The sequence below is a fragment of the Zootermopsis nevadensis genome, unplaced genomic scaffold (assembly GCF_977971745.1).
Source record: "Zootermopsis nevadensis isolate Lab colony 2312 unplaced genomic scaffold, Znev_1.0 Znev_ptg000003l, whole genome shotgun sequence".
In the NCBI taxonomy this organism is placed as follows: domain Eukaryota; kingdom Metazoa; phylum Arthropoda; class Insecta; order Blattodea; family Termopsidae; genus Zootermopsis; species Zootermopsis nevadensis.
This window is the reverse complement of record NW_028259135.1, coordinates 9,911,095-9,926,064: the sequence shown is the minus strand read 5'-3', so window position 1 is coordinate 9,926,064 and position 14,970 is coordinate 9,911,095. Positions and strand designations below refer to the sequence as shown.

Below are 14,970 nucleotides of genomic sequence, written 5' to 3'. Positions count from 1 at the left end.
TGTTGGGCAAGACCGTGGTCTAGGCAACACGGAGTTTTCCTCCGGGGCTTCCCCGGTTTCTCCGTGGCATCCCAACAATTACTCCATTCACACACAGAAGAAGGCAAAGGCAAACCACTTCTGGATCATCTGCCAAGAACGTATATGAACAGGTCCCAGTCCGAGAAAAGGATGGAAGGATCCTGTTCATATGGACCTGTCGTCAGACAGAACACTAATAATAAATAATAATGTGTCTCTGTTCACAGCATGTGGTTTTACTTAATAACCCTATTGAAATTTATTCGTATGCTAATATTAAAAATGAGTGTATTATGACGTCAAGTCCCTCACTCCAGAAAATAAGCACTTGGAATTTGCCATAGTGCTGAATATTGATATCTTTATGCATTTAACGGTTGCTAAGCAACTGAACACAATCGAAAATAGATCGATCATATGAATTATAAGAGTATCAGTTATGATCGCTTAAGTTTCTAACCACAGGCGGGGAAACCAAGGCAGGTGGAAGGGTGAAAGAACTTCACGTGTAATTTCACGAATTATTTTCACTAATGGCATAAATGAATTGGTGAAAAAATATCATTTTTATTTTAATAAATTCGCTGCACGTGATCGATAGTATCGAAACGCATCGCTGAATATCGGTAACGTTTGTTATCGTTGTAAGTTATCTCGATATGCTGCACGCTCTAATAACCAGTGGGTGTAGTGTGAGTTATGTGCAGGAAAGAAAGACATCGATTCCGTATATAAGTCCTTACCGCTAATAAAACAGGCTAATTTGGACGCATATGTTAATTTGAATCGCAGTGAAAGATCTCGGTTGAAATTCATTTCTGGAGATTTTTTAAAAAAAACTGATTAAATGAACTGTTTGCATCCAGACCGTCCTGCAGAACTTTCGGATAATGTGGCTGGTTGCTATGAATGGATTTCCATAGCAACCAGACTGAAACGATTTTTTAACAGAATTAAGAATGCATGGATCAGATCGCTTGTGCCAGAATCCTGCTTCAGCTCGCACAAATATTGCGATTTCTTCTTCTGAGAGTATTTATGATGAAACATAAGCTGTTCTGATAGAAGTTGGTTGAAAATTCCGAAGTTTTGACTGCGTGATTCCTAAGGATGAAGGAGATCCTAATTTATTTTTCGTATTTAGTGTTCTGTCTGACGACAGGTCCATATGAACAGGATCCTTCCATCCTTTTCTCGGACTGGGACCTGTTCATATACGTTCTTAGCAGATGATCCAGAAGTGGTTTGCCATTGCCTTCTTCTGTGTGTGAATGGAGTAATTGTTGGGATGCCACGGAGAAACCGGGGAAACCCCCGGAGGAAAACTCCGTGTTGCCTAGACCACGGCCTATCGACTTAAAATAGAAACTTGATATTTAATTCTATAATAGTCTAAGTCAAATGGCATATGGGGTCCTGCTATGATTACAGACCGACTTGATTATAAAACAGAAATGCAACGCAAAACTCAGATGGGTAAATGAGGTTTATCACAGAAAGTGAAGCAAATTCCATAAGATATATAGAATCACGCAGTGCATAAATAAAGTATTAAAGACGACAACACGCATAACTAACAAAAACAAACTAAAACCATTTTATGATATCAAATTGTGTACTTACATTACGGAGGAAGTAATTAATGTGGATATCTTCTATAACGCTGATCGGAGTTAATTTCAGGGTACAAGACAAAACTATAAATATTCGCGAATGACAAATTAAATTTGCTAGCTTACTTTCCTGCCATGAGAGTTACTTACGATTCTTAAAAATTACATAAGCCTTCAAGGGCCAATAAATCACTGGCCGTTACAAATGAACATTGCTAATTACTTGGAAAGGAACGTAAGTTGATTTCTGGCATCAGCGAATGTACGGCCTGGACTTGGCTCGAGTGCCAAGTGGGACACGGAAGATGGCGAAAGTCACTTGGCTCCCCTCTACCACTGGGCTTACCCTTATATCTCTCTCTAGAACAGGAGCTGATGTACACTCGTCCCTTTACATACCGTGTAAATTACTCCACCGCGCAGATCCCACCTTGAGAATCTAATATTACGAGAATTACCCGCTTTGAAAGATCATTCCAGTGTTTACAAGAGTTCGCCACTGGATTGTTTCCAAAGCCAGACGAATCCAATCCACATTGTTACATCCTGTGTATTTAAGCGTCACTTTAATATTATACTCCCATAAAGGTTGAGTCAAAATTATGTTTTGTCGGCATTTGACATAGGACACCAATTTCTTACCACCAGTGCCTTCTGTACCCGAAATTCGGCGCCCTCCAGGCATTGCAAATAATTTATCAGAGATTCATTTTCATATCTTTTTTTCTGAATCGATTTATATTAAACAATGACCTAACATCATTCACGTATATTTATTCCGAATCGTACGTTACACGCTATTTATTTATAATGAATTAGATGCGGACATCATTACGCATGAATCTGCAAAGTATCTGGGTCAACATCTACACTACATAAATTTTGCCACAAACAATTCTTCTGGAAACATTATGTTAAAATTAGACGTGTTATGATGTATTTCACACATATATGCACTATTTGTGTTATATGGGAATTGTTTATGCGCGTAATATCGTTATTGTTATGTGGTCGTGGCCGATTTTGCGCATTCTCCACCTCACGACTTTGAAGCCTTCGTGCGAATTTATAAATAGCGTTATAGCAAAATAGAGTTTGAATATCACTAACTTATCTGTGGCATGACGTCCATACAAAATTTCAATAATTTCTGAGCATCCATTCGCTTTTTCCAAAATTCATGCGCAGGAAGCCATTTTCCACTGATGCAGAATACCCCGTTTTGGTTGGTTTGGGTTAGGTTAGGTTACTGGGGCACCTGCGCAGATGGTGTTGCGCAGAGCAGTCATATGACGTGCGCAGGTGAGGGCACCTTGTGCTCTTTATAGTCTATTGTAAAATAATAAACACTCAAACATTCGATTTCGTCACTTTTTAGAGAATAATTCGTACGTTACACGCTATTTATTTATAATGAATTAGATGCAGACATCATTACGCATGAATCTGCAACGTATCTGGGTCAACATCTACACTACATAAATTTTGTCACAAACAATTCTTCTGGAAACATTATGTTAAAATTAGACGTGTTATGATGTATTTCACGCATATATGCACTATTTGTGTTATATGGGGATTGTTTATGCGCGTGATATCGTTATTGTTAAGTGGTCGTGGCCGATTTTGCGCATCCTCCACCTCACGACTTTGAAGCCTTTGTGCGAATTTATAAATAGCGTTATAACAAAATAGAGTATGAATATCACTAACGTACCTGTGGCATGACGTCCATATAAAATTTCAATAATTTCTGAGCATCCATTCGCTTTTTCCAAAATTCATGCGCAGGAAGCCATTTTCCACTGATGCAGAATACCCCGTTTTGGTTGGTTTCGGTTAGGTTAGGTTAGGTTAGTGGGGCACCTGCGCAGATGGTGTTGCGCAGAGCAGTCATATGACGTGCGAAGGTGAGGGCACCTTGTGCTCTTTATAGTGTATTGTAAAATAATAAACACTCAAATATTCGATTTCGTCACTTTTTAGAGAATAATTCGTACGTTACACGCTATTTATTTATAGTGAGTTAGATTGGGTCATCGTTACGCATGAATCTGCAACGTACCTGAGTCAACATCTACACTACATAAATTTTGTTACAAACAATTCTTCTGGAAACATTATGTTAAAATTAGACGTGTTATGATGTATTTCACGCATATATGCACTATTTGTGTTATATGGGGATTGTTTATTCGCGTAATATCGTTATTGTTATGTGGTCGTGGCCGATTTTGCGCATCCTCCACCTCACGACTTTGAAGCCTTCGTGCGAATTTATAAATAGCGTTATAGCAAAATAGAGTTTGAATATCACTAACTTATCTGTGGCATGACGTCCATACAAAACTTCAATAATTTCTGAGCATCCATTCGCTTTTTCCAAAATTGGTTGGTTTGGGTTAGGTTAGGTTAGGTTAGTGGGGCATCTGCGCAGATGGTGTTGCGCAGTGCAGTCGTATGACGTGCGCATGTGAGGGCACCTTGTGCTCGTTATAGTCAATTATAAAATAATAAACACTCAAATATTCGATTTCGTCACTTTTTAGAGAATTATGTAATCTGGGCATCACTTTCATAGCTAATTTTATTTTTTTACAATGATTTTATGTTGGATACTTACTTTCAGTATTTGCAATGCCACCAATCAGTCATCACTTAAACATTATTTTATTCAATTTTTCATTGTAGAATTATATATGTTGTCACATGAAGAAGAATTAAGTAAAATATATATTCAATTTTATTTCACACTACATTTAAATACTACAGAGACCCCATTCATCGTCATAAAGAATAAATGTAATCAAATTACACATGTCCAGCTTCTGCAGATAAGCTATATCTGTATCTGATTTACGTGTTACTAACTGGTACAAACGTCTTTACTGGGGCTTTTATGGCATGAAAATGTCCTTTCACTGAAGTCTTATGATTCTTCATGGCGAATCACACATACTCTTGCATGTTATCTTAGGTTGGTGTTACACTTGTTTCTATTCTCACACGTCACTTAGAAGACATCGTTACACTCAGATTCACTGTAGGTCGCACCAATTAATATCTGATTGAACGGTGGTAATTAGTCTTGTTAATGATCCCGAAAAACTCTATTTCTAGAGCACACAGTTACGTTAATATCGACGGACCGAAATCGTCTATTTCCAACCATAGTTTAATGGCGACCTTTCCTTCGGGAACTGCACACTGTTCCAAGACTAAATCAATACTGACTGACTTCTGATTGGTCCTCGATGGTAACCGAAAGCTTTGATGTCGTTTCACTCAGGTCATCACAGATGGCACGTCATATCTCTGGTTCCGTATTTCTCCGGTAGAGTGCGTCTGTGTGTTTGACTTCGTGTCTTCGAGTAAATGTGAATCAATATTACTGTTATTTTTTGTCGACATTTGACATAGGCCACCAATTTCTTACCACCAGTGCCATCTGTACCCTGAATTCGGCGCCTTCCAGGCATTGCAAATAATTTACCAGAGATTCATTTTCATATATTTTTTCTGAATCGATTTATATTAAACAATGACCTAACATCATTCACGTATATTTATTCCGATTCGTACGTTACACGCTATTTATTTGTAATGAATTAGATGCGGACATCATTACGCATGACCACTTAATATACAGTTCTTCATCGATTGCTGTACGAAGCTAGTTTTCAGCTTCAGCAATTCTGAGTACAGATATATTATCTCCATTTACCATAAAATTTCATCTGCAGTTATTCTGTAAATTTAGACGTGTTATCATGTATTTTGTGTGCCGGTTTATTACTGCTCATTTTGGTTTCTTTTCCCCATATTTTTATAATACAAATGTTAATTTTTTTGTATTAGAAGGAACTACACACACAACATGACATTTTGTAACCATTTACTTAGGTCGTATTCCTTTAGTATAATTCATGGATAGAATGTGCCGTAACAATTTAGGATACATATTTTGCCACTTAAATTCTTTTGTGTTTTTCTAAGCGTGTAATTTGATTTCATTAGGATTTCATGTAACCTATTTCAACTCGGACCAGTTAAGAATTCCGTTTGTATTTGTATACGTTTTATCATTAACTACCACCTTCTAACAACAATGTAATGTGTCTTGCTGTATGCAAAGAAATGAGACCTTTTACAACCTTGCGAATTATTTAATTTTCGTTGGAGTATTCTTTCTAAACGACAACTTTTTTTTGGACAATTTTTGGGACATTTAAATAGAAATAAAGTGAGAATTATGATCACTATCTCGTCCTTATTGTGTACTCCGTTCTGTCGTCCATCATACTTTAGCTTTTAAATGAATCTTGCAAAAGAAACGGATTTTTAATGTAATTAATTTTCTTCGACTTCTTTGTTTGCATAAAATGGACTCGCCATTGAGGTTTCGTTACATTCTATTTGCCCATCCATTTAAATACGTCTCTTTTCACATCTAATTTTCTAAATCACCTGACCTACATCAGTCAAATTTGCTGTACAGTAAAACCGGTCAAGCAAATTTAATTTTTCTCCCTACTTTACGTAATGTTCAAATGGGCCATGATCGAAGCCAGTCCCTCAATTGTGTGGAAACTGTTCTTTGCATCTTGCAGTTAATTTTCAAGAAATGCACTTACGAACATGTTACGCGTATCTGTTTACATTTCTTTCTTCCCCCAAGTGCCTCTATGGCGTATAGTCTCGTAACTTTATTTTCATTTGCTTTACTTACATGTTTAAGCTAATTTAAGGTACATTATGTTATTTTCTTTGTGGTAATTAAAATATATTTTATTATCTTTATGATAATTAAATATGGCTTATCTTTATGCTAATTAAAACATGTTATCCTTCTGTTACTTAAAGATATATTGGCTCATTTCCCTTTTGTTGGTATTGGATATACGAGGTGCGATCGGAAAGTTTAAAGACTGTGTTAATAGAGGGCGAACCGGTTGTAGTACGAGCTTCTGCCTTTAGGGAGTGCGGCCTACATTCATAGTGAATCAGTGTACCAGCCGGTATCATCGAATTAGCATTTGTTTCTTAGTTACGGGCGTTTTGGTAGTGCATTACACCGACCATCCTGCGATTTCGGAATGGCGTGTGCATCAAATTTTGCCAAAGACTCGCCAAAACGGCTACGGAAACCTATGAAATGCTAAAGCAAGCATTTGGGGAGTCCGCAATGGGTCGTGCACAAACTTTTGTGTGGCATTCACGTTTTAAAAATGGCCGAACCTCTGTCGATGATGACGACCATCTTCGAGCACAACGCCCGAAAATGTTACGAAGATTCGGCAGGCCATTCACTTAGATCGACGTCGTACCATCAACGACTTGTGCGACATTGTTGGGATAGGCTATGGGATCTGTCAGCTGATTCTAAAGGAAGAACTCCACATGCGACGCATCGCAGCCAAGTTTGTGCCAAGGCTCCTGTCTGAGGACCAGAAGCAGAATCGACTTCTCGTTTGTCAGGAGCTCAAAGATCTTGCAAGAACCGACCCCAACTTCCTTTCTAAGGTTTCCTCTTCCCAAAGATGAAAATTCAGCTAAAGGGAAGGAAATTTGAGACGATAGAAGAGATTCAGGCAGAATCGCAGATGGTGCTTGACAGGCTGACAAAGAAAGATTTCCAGGGATGCTTCCAGGCTTGGCAGCGGCGCTGGGATCGTTGTGTTCACTCCCAGGGGAACTACTTCGAGGGTGATGGATGAATTTAATACCTGAGATAAGTGTACGGGTTTTTATACGCGCAGTCTTGAAACTTTCCGATCGCACCTCGTATTATTATCTTTATGCTAATTAAAGGTAGGCTCACATTATCTTCGCGGGGTGTGCGACACCTGATGCTTGAATTGCCTATCAGAGAAATTGCTGCATATCAATAAAACTGCACCTACTCGTCGTACACTGTCTATTAAATGAAAATTGTACCTCACGGGCATTTTTGCTGCTGCTTTGGTTAATGTATGTAGATGATTATTCTGTTTGTACTTATGTTGTGTGTGAGTGGGTGGAAATGTTGCGAGGCAGTCGGAGATCTGTAATTTTAGAGCAGGGAGAAAAATTTAAAATAAAGGGAACATAACCTCTGATCTTGTGACTCGTAATTCATCACAGTGTGAGCACAAAGTTCATATTTTAATATTATCATGACTGAAGAGGCGGAGATATATTTTCTTTGGATAAATACATTCCTTTCTTTTGACGTGATCGGCCGAGTTCCCAGGGTAATTCTTTCTCAAGCGCTTTGCTGTTACCTGTCACTATGTTGTAACAGAATTTCATATTAAATGTAATGTATGATTTTAAGATATTTGTAATGGATGTCGCAATTTAAAAGTTTGGGTTTGCGTAACAAATCGAGAACGGCTTAACGGATGGTCATGAAATCAGATATGGGAGAATTCTACTAAAATTTGTTGACATTTCCTTGTTTCTTTGCTTTTGTCGACGTAGGACAACTACAACGAAGATGATTATGTTGTTCTGGTTTTATTGGCGCCGTGTAAATTCGTCAGTGGTTACAAGCGTTTCGGAGAAACATACCATCTCCAGCTTCAGGGCTCATCGGGGCAATGAACATGTAATGGTAGTAACAGGCACAAATTTGTTTCAACCTAACCTAACCTAATCCTGCGTTGATCACATGGTCGACAATTTGGTACTCTGCAGAATACCTGGGCAAACTTTGAAACCCAGGGAATTTCGTACTTAGCCACGCTCATCAGAAACATTGCCAGTCAAAGTTTGCTGTGAAGGAATGCAGACAGCGTCACACAGAATAGGCGTCAAATGGGGCCGACATGTTTAATCCGCACTGTCTCGTGTTGCAGGTCTGCCTTCGCCATGTGGCTGTTGATGAACCTGCTACTTGTCGTGGTGCCCCGCTACGGGGCCTACGCCATGATGGTGACTGGGACGCTGCTGCTCAGTACCGATCTGGTTTACTATATGCTCATCCCACTGAACCCACTAGTGGTGCGGTTTGAGGGGAGTGTCCTCATGTTCAGGCTGGGGTGGTGCTTCTGGCTTGTGATAACAGCAGGTGATGCTAGTCTTACCAGATGACTGCGAATTGTAGTCTGGTAGAAGTTCACCGACGTTTCAGAGATGCATATTCAGGGTTATGATGATTAAGCAGCAAGCATCTCTGAAACGTCGGTGAACTTCTACCAGACTACTCGGCGCGGCAACCCATACTCACCACCGTGAGAACCTGAAGTCGAACCAATAATTGTTCTGTTTGTTACGTGTTTGTCGCATGAGCAGTCATTGAGATCTATTTTAGTTTATTTAGAGAAATTGGATCAACTCTTTGTTTTGTTTGCTTTCAGGTGCGCTGTGCATAGTTGTAGGTCTTGTGATAGCAATTATAGACCTCATCTACCCTCATCGTTTCTCAACTATACTTGAGGTGGACTACGACACTCCATATGATCGACACATCATTATAGAGGAGAGTCACGACACCAGAAATAACAAAAAGAAAAACTTGGCAAATAGACTAGAAGAACCTGCCACTGCTGGTCTTGGGTCCAGATTGCTGAGGTAACCTTGTATTTACACCATGAGGTAACAGAGGGTGAGGTGTTGGTCGGTGTTCTGGCTCCCATAGTTGGTGTTCGTTGATTGGCGTACCTTCACGCAAGTCTAAGCATCACACATTTTTAATTCACACTCGTGTTGTGTGGGTGTCACACCTTACCTGTCACATTAAGGGAACAACACAGACTGAGAGGGTCTGAGGACAGGGTGTCGAGGAGAATATAAGACAGATGAGGCAACGGGAGGCTGGAGAAGACTTTATAATAAAGAGCTTCATAACTCTTCATCAAATATAATTATGATGACCGTATTAATGAGTGTTAATGAGTTGGGTATGTAGCATGCATGGAGCAGATGATAAATGTTGGTTGATAAAGGTTGAAGGGAATACATGATTTGACATGACAGTAGATGGAAGGATAATACAAAAATGTATTTTGGAAAATAGGGCATGAACTTGATTCATCTGGCTCAGGATAGCGACTGGTGGCGGGCTCTTGTGAACACGGTAATGAATTCCAGGTTCTGTAAAATGTGGGGAATTCCTCGTCCAGCTGACGGACTATCAGCTTCTCAAGAAGGATTCTGCTCCATTGAGTAAACTAGTTAGTTGATGTAGTGCCATTAAATACCCTCAATATTAAGCAGCAACTTCATGTTCGCAAGGGTTAGGTTTCTGTAAATATTGGGACTGAGGTTGTGGACTGCGATAAATATATGTATGTTACCTTTTCAATGAGCCTTGTACTGTTCTTTCCTCTCTTTTCCGCTTTTATTGCCGTCATTATTTGTCTTCCTTTTGAGAGTTGTCAGTGTGAGAGATGTACAGAAAAAAATAACTACATAAGATGTCGTTGGTACAACGTGAAGGTGTTGACTGAGATGAACCAAGATACAGTCGGCTGGATTAGACACTGAGAAGCAGAGCTCAGCTTGCAAATGTGTACGACAGGAAAATTGCCAAAGAAATTTGTGGAAATAAATTGTTGGGGCTCAGTCACAAACAGCACATTTGCAAACATAGACGGATGCGTGTAGCTCATATTATTACTTGCAGAAATGAAATAGCATGTCTAATATCTGTGTTCTTTTGTGACATGTGAGAGTGGTTTGTTCAAATGGCTGCACCCCAGGTAATAATAAAAATACTAATTATTTTCTAATGCAAATTTGTCAGCTAATTACAGTTGAAACAAAAATATGGGGAACTATGTAGAATTTAAAATGATGATAATACGTATTTTTGTAATATTTTTCCTTATTAGGTGCTATTGTAATGTTTTTATTTTAATATTGTTCTTGTAGTTGATTCTCCTTCTGTCCTCCTTTTTATATTTTCAAATCGTCTCTCTGTAACGCTCTGTGTATGCAGGACTTTCATATCTGTCTTTAGATAATGAATTATTAATAATAATTATATTTCAAGCAAAAGTAGAGATGAATTGAGGACATGTGGAAGTTTACACAAACAATGGCCTGAGAGAGAGATGTTCACAATGTGCAAGACTAAATATGATGTACATTAGGTTATATTTTAATAGGTGAAATGTCCAAGGATTGCCCATTTCCTCTGCTTCCCTTCGTTAACTAATTTCCGGGGTTACTAACCGTGTTTAGTGCAACTTCATTGTGATTGTGTACAAATGATTAATTAACACTAAGCTGAAATAACAACAGAACTAATCTACACATAAAAAAGAAAACTTAATACAGTGCATGGTTTTTTATTGTAGTTTAATCTCCTTCTTTTGTACTATAAATGTTAAGAGAAGGAAGTGCTTCTGGAACTGTCTTATTTAATTCCTGCTATGGTAACTGTAGTACATTGTGTTCATAATGTCCCTTCGGGGTTTTGAAAAATTTTGGCGCGCAAACAAATTTAGCTAGCCACATGCAGTTTGTGGCAGATTACTGTGAAACTCTGGAAGTTTTTTTACTGACCTCAGTAGACCTCGATGTGGGCTCCCTTGGTAGCATGGAGAACGTCCAGACGATATTCGAGCTCTTACCATGTTCTGTGGAGCATGTCCGCTGGAATAGCCGAGATCGCATTCCTGATACGGGTCATCAGGTCATCAAGTCCATTAACTGGTGTTTGGAACACATTGCTCTTGACATGACCACACAGGAAAAAATCCAGTGGTGTTATGTCTGGTGAACGTGGAGGCCAAGGCACTGGACCGTCTCTGCCAATCTATCTTCCTGGAAATGTAGGTACGCGCGTACCTGCAGACCCTAATGAGGTGGAGCACCATCTTTCAGAGTTTCACTGTAATCTGCCGCAAACCGCATGTGGCTAGCTCAATTTGTTTGTGCGCCACAATTTTTCAAAACCCCGAAGGAATTTTGTCAACACTGTATTTCCAGTGAAGAGATTGTCCATGCATGACAGAATACCCACATATGCTTGAACACCATACACCAGTGGTCAATCACATGACAGTATCTTTCCTTCAGAGACACGAAATTTTAACCCGCAGAATTCTAGCCACTAACACTTGCCTTTTCTGTTCTTCTCACAGACGCCTGTCCAAACGTGAACGTATTGAGGATCGTCAAGGTGTGATTAATGAAGGTTTTGAGATGGATCCTCCAAAATCTCCATGGAGGTACCCATTCTCTCGCACCATGGCAGCTGGTGGTGGCACGGGTGGTAGGGTACCGGTCGGGATGGGTAGAGGATTGAACAGGGCTCCTGGTAGAGTTGGTATCAGAGATTTCCACAGGACTACATCACAGGATTCTCAGTCAAGTACCTGTACAGGGTCAAGTGGGGCATCCAGTCTAGGGTTGTCATTCTTGCACAAGGAAACCCTGCCACCAGTTCACAGTGACCCAGCTGTCTCTGCGTCTAGGTCTGTATCAAGGTCTGACTAGGGTCATTGGAAAGGTCTATGTAGAAACCTCAAATCTTTTTTTTTCTGTGCCAAAACGTGAGATGGGATTCAGAACACACGCAGTCAAGAATAATAATATTTTATAGTGCTCTTAAATTATTGCTCAGCATGAAGATTTGCAACAGAAGAGTGACAATAGAAAATTTGACATCGAGGTTTGAAATAAAACCCTATACCCTAATTAATAATGACATACGAATATCTTATGATGCTGGAATAGACTGAGAGATTTTTGTTATCTGGAAGAATCAAAGGTTTATACCAGTGATAGGCACCACAGCCTAGTGAAAGCATCTCATACCATAGTCAGTAACACATTTAGGATACAGTTTCAGAAGATTTAAAATTGGTGAACTGTAACACCAAAGATTAAGAAATGAACTGAACCCCTGAGTAATTTATTTTAGATTTAACTTGAACAAAGAATAACCTTTTATTCCATTACTTTTTCAATTATTCCATTGCAAGTTCTATAGTGAACACCTGCTGTCACTAGTAATGGACCATTTCGCCCTCCAGAGTACCTCTGTATGGCATCACGACCCAATGGTTACCACTCCCTCATATTCAGGAAATCCCTGGTTCAAATTTTGGCCCACACACTACCTATTCTCATAGGTCTTTCATATAAAATTCTAGGGCAGTACCTTAATATTAGGCCACAACCTCTTCCTTCCATGCCCTTTCCAGTTCATTATTAATTAATTGTCCTCAACTACCAACAACATTAAATAAATCATAAATAAATAAAATAAGTCCAATGGATCTGGGAGTAACCATTTATTGTAGAATAATTTTTGTTGTTTGGGTCTAATATTAGACAATCAAAGAAAATAATTTGTTTAAATCCTCTCAGGCAACGAGGCATTTTAGTTCTGGCCAGAAGCGGAATTGTCAGAGACTGTCTCTACGTCCATCATTAGGGGATGTTAATGGAGGCACAGAAGGTCTCTGAAACATTGGGTTTCGGTCCAGAACGTGCCCAAGAGGATTTTAACAAGTTCGGTCACCGTGAAAACTGCAAGTCATAAAAAATTTGGCGCTACACTGACGGTTAAGTCCGTAGTCTGAACTTTATCCTGTGTGGTGTAATGTGTTCTAATATGGTTAAAAAACTTGAAAATTCACTAAACCAGGGGCTGCATTTCTGAGATCAGCTACATAAACAAAGCAAGTTAACTGCAAGTGTGTTACTTAAACTTATGACAGTGGATATTCTATAATCTGTCGACGATAATTTCATCACTCGTCCAAGGAGTCCTACCAAATGTCTAAATAGATTAAGTAACCTCCGAAAAGATGTGGCCGAGATCCACACTGGGTTGTAGAGTAATAGATGATGATGAAGTTCATCATATATCCCCGTATTTAGGTTACAGATTAATCCCGATACTAGAAAGTTCTGAACGAAGACTTTCTTTTGGGTAAAATAGATCTGAATCTATTGACAGGAGTCAGGCCCAATCCAGTGGTGACCGCATCTGCCACCAGACGACCGCCACTATCTCATATGAGACACTTATTTTTCAAGGGTTTAAATAGGGCTTCAGATCATAAAAGGGTACACTGAACAAAGGGTTCACTAATTGAGGCAGAACTAGTGAAATGGCATTGTACACTTGTAATGTTTATTAACAGTGTTTCAGTATTACAGGATTAATTAATGCCTAATGGCGAGTTCTGCTTTAAAACTCTAAACATCTTTATTCATATTACCTGTCAGAAACAGAATTCTAATCTTATTTCATCTGTTACGATTTCTAGGAGGATGGCGGCAGAAAATCAGCATGAAGTTGCCATGTGGTAACAAATGTCACTTAAAATTAGACATGAGATAATATTAGATGTGATTTTTAACCAATATTTAAGTGCCTTTTTGAAATGCCATAATACAGATATTTTTCTCTTAATTTTTAACAAAATATATTGTAAATACAACTAAGAGGACATAAAACCACTGCTTTAATAAAGACATTAAAGAAGCAAACTGCAGTGTTGCAGGATGAAGCAAAGAAGATATTAGTGATAGTGTGAATAATGTATCCTTCCATTTTGAAGAAACTTGTTAAGTTGTGATGTTACTTACTTTTAGAAATAAAGGAACTATAAATAAGAATGTTTAACAATGTTTTCCAAGTGCTGTTTTTAATTTACCCAATACAATTTGTCTTAATTCACAACTGTACTTCTGTATTATCTTCTATTTGTAATGTTGTGAATATTTGCGATTACTTGCACATCTTTATTTTTAATTTGTATTCCTACGCATAAATAAACAGTAACTTGGTTTTCCTACTTTTGTAAGTTATGAAATGTGTGTGTGATTGTGCAGTATGCATTGTTAATCTATGTACGTTAAAATATCATAGAATAAATACTTTCTTATAGTTGTGAACTTCTACTTATACATGCCCACATATCTCTGCTCTGTGTTTCTTATATTAGCAGCTTGCAGATGCACATGCAAATTTTAAATGCAGGAAATAAAAGGTCTACACTTGTTTTCTTATTCAACTCAATTTCAGCGTGGACTAAAACCTATTTTTCTTATTCCAGTGGCAGTATTGTGGACCTTCTGTACCAGGGAATTACAAAGTTTATGACAGCTTGTGCATTTGGACATGCGTTTGGGCACCCATAAGAATTTCATAATACATTTTAAGTTTGTTTATTCCTTTGATGATCTCAAAGTACATAGTGATTTTTGCTCTGTGAAGTGAATGTGTGATATATACAGAAGTTCTATATATTTTAGCCATGTGTGGTTGGGTTGTTATAAATAATGACATTTTCTGAGAAAATTACTTTCTTTTGGGGTGTTTTTTATCAGGTCAATCTAATATGTTGTTTTAAAAATATATTCATATAAGAACACAAGGTGCAAAGTT

General features: G+C 38.4%; 1 protein-coding gene across 5 annotated transcripts in view; it reads left to right on the top strand.

The window, feature by feature from the left end:
• The window catches only part of mol (dual oxidase maturation factor 1 mol), an 86,592-nt gene extending 72,123 nt beyond the window's left edge, over positions 1 to 14,469 (top strand). For all 5 annotated transcript variants that reach the window (XM_022077149.2, XM_022077153.2, XM_022077151.2 and 2 more), the window contains exons 6-9: positions 8,474 to 8,685; positions 8,975 to 9,188; positions 11,708 to 12,040; positions 13,847 to 14,469. In XM_022077149.2, coding sequence (XP_021932841.1) covers positions 8,474 to 8,685; positions 8,975 to 9,188; positions 11,708 to 12,040; positions 13,847 to 13,889 — 802 coding nt within the window. In that variant the 3' untranslated portion in view covers positions 13,890 to 14,469. The remainder of the gene's footprint in view (positions 1 to 8,473; positions 8,686 to 8,974; positions 9,189 to 11,707; positions 12,041 to 13,846) is intronic.
• Positions 14,470 to 14,970: the final 501 nt, after the last annotated feature.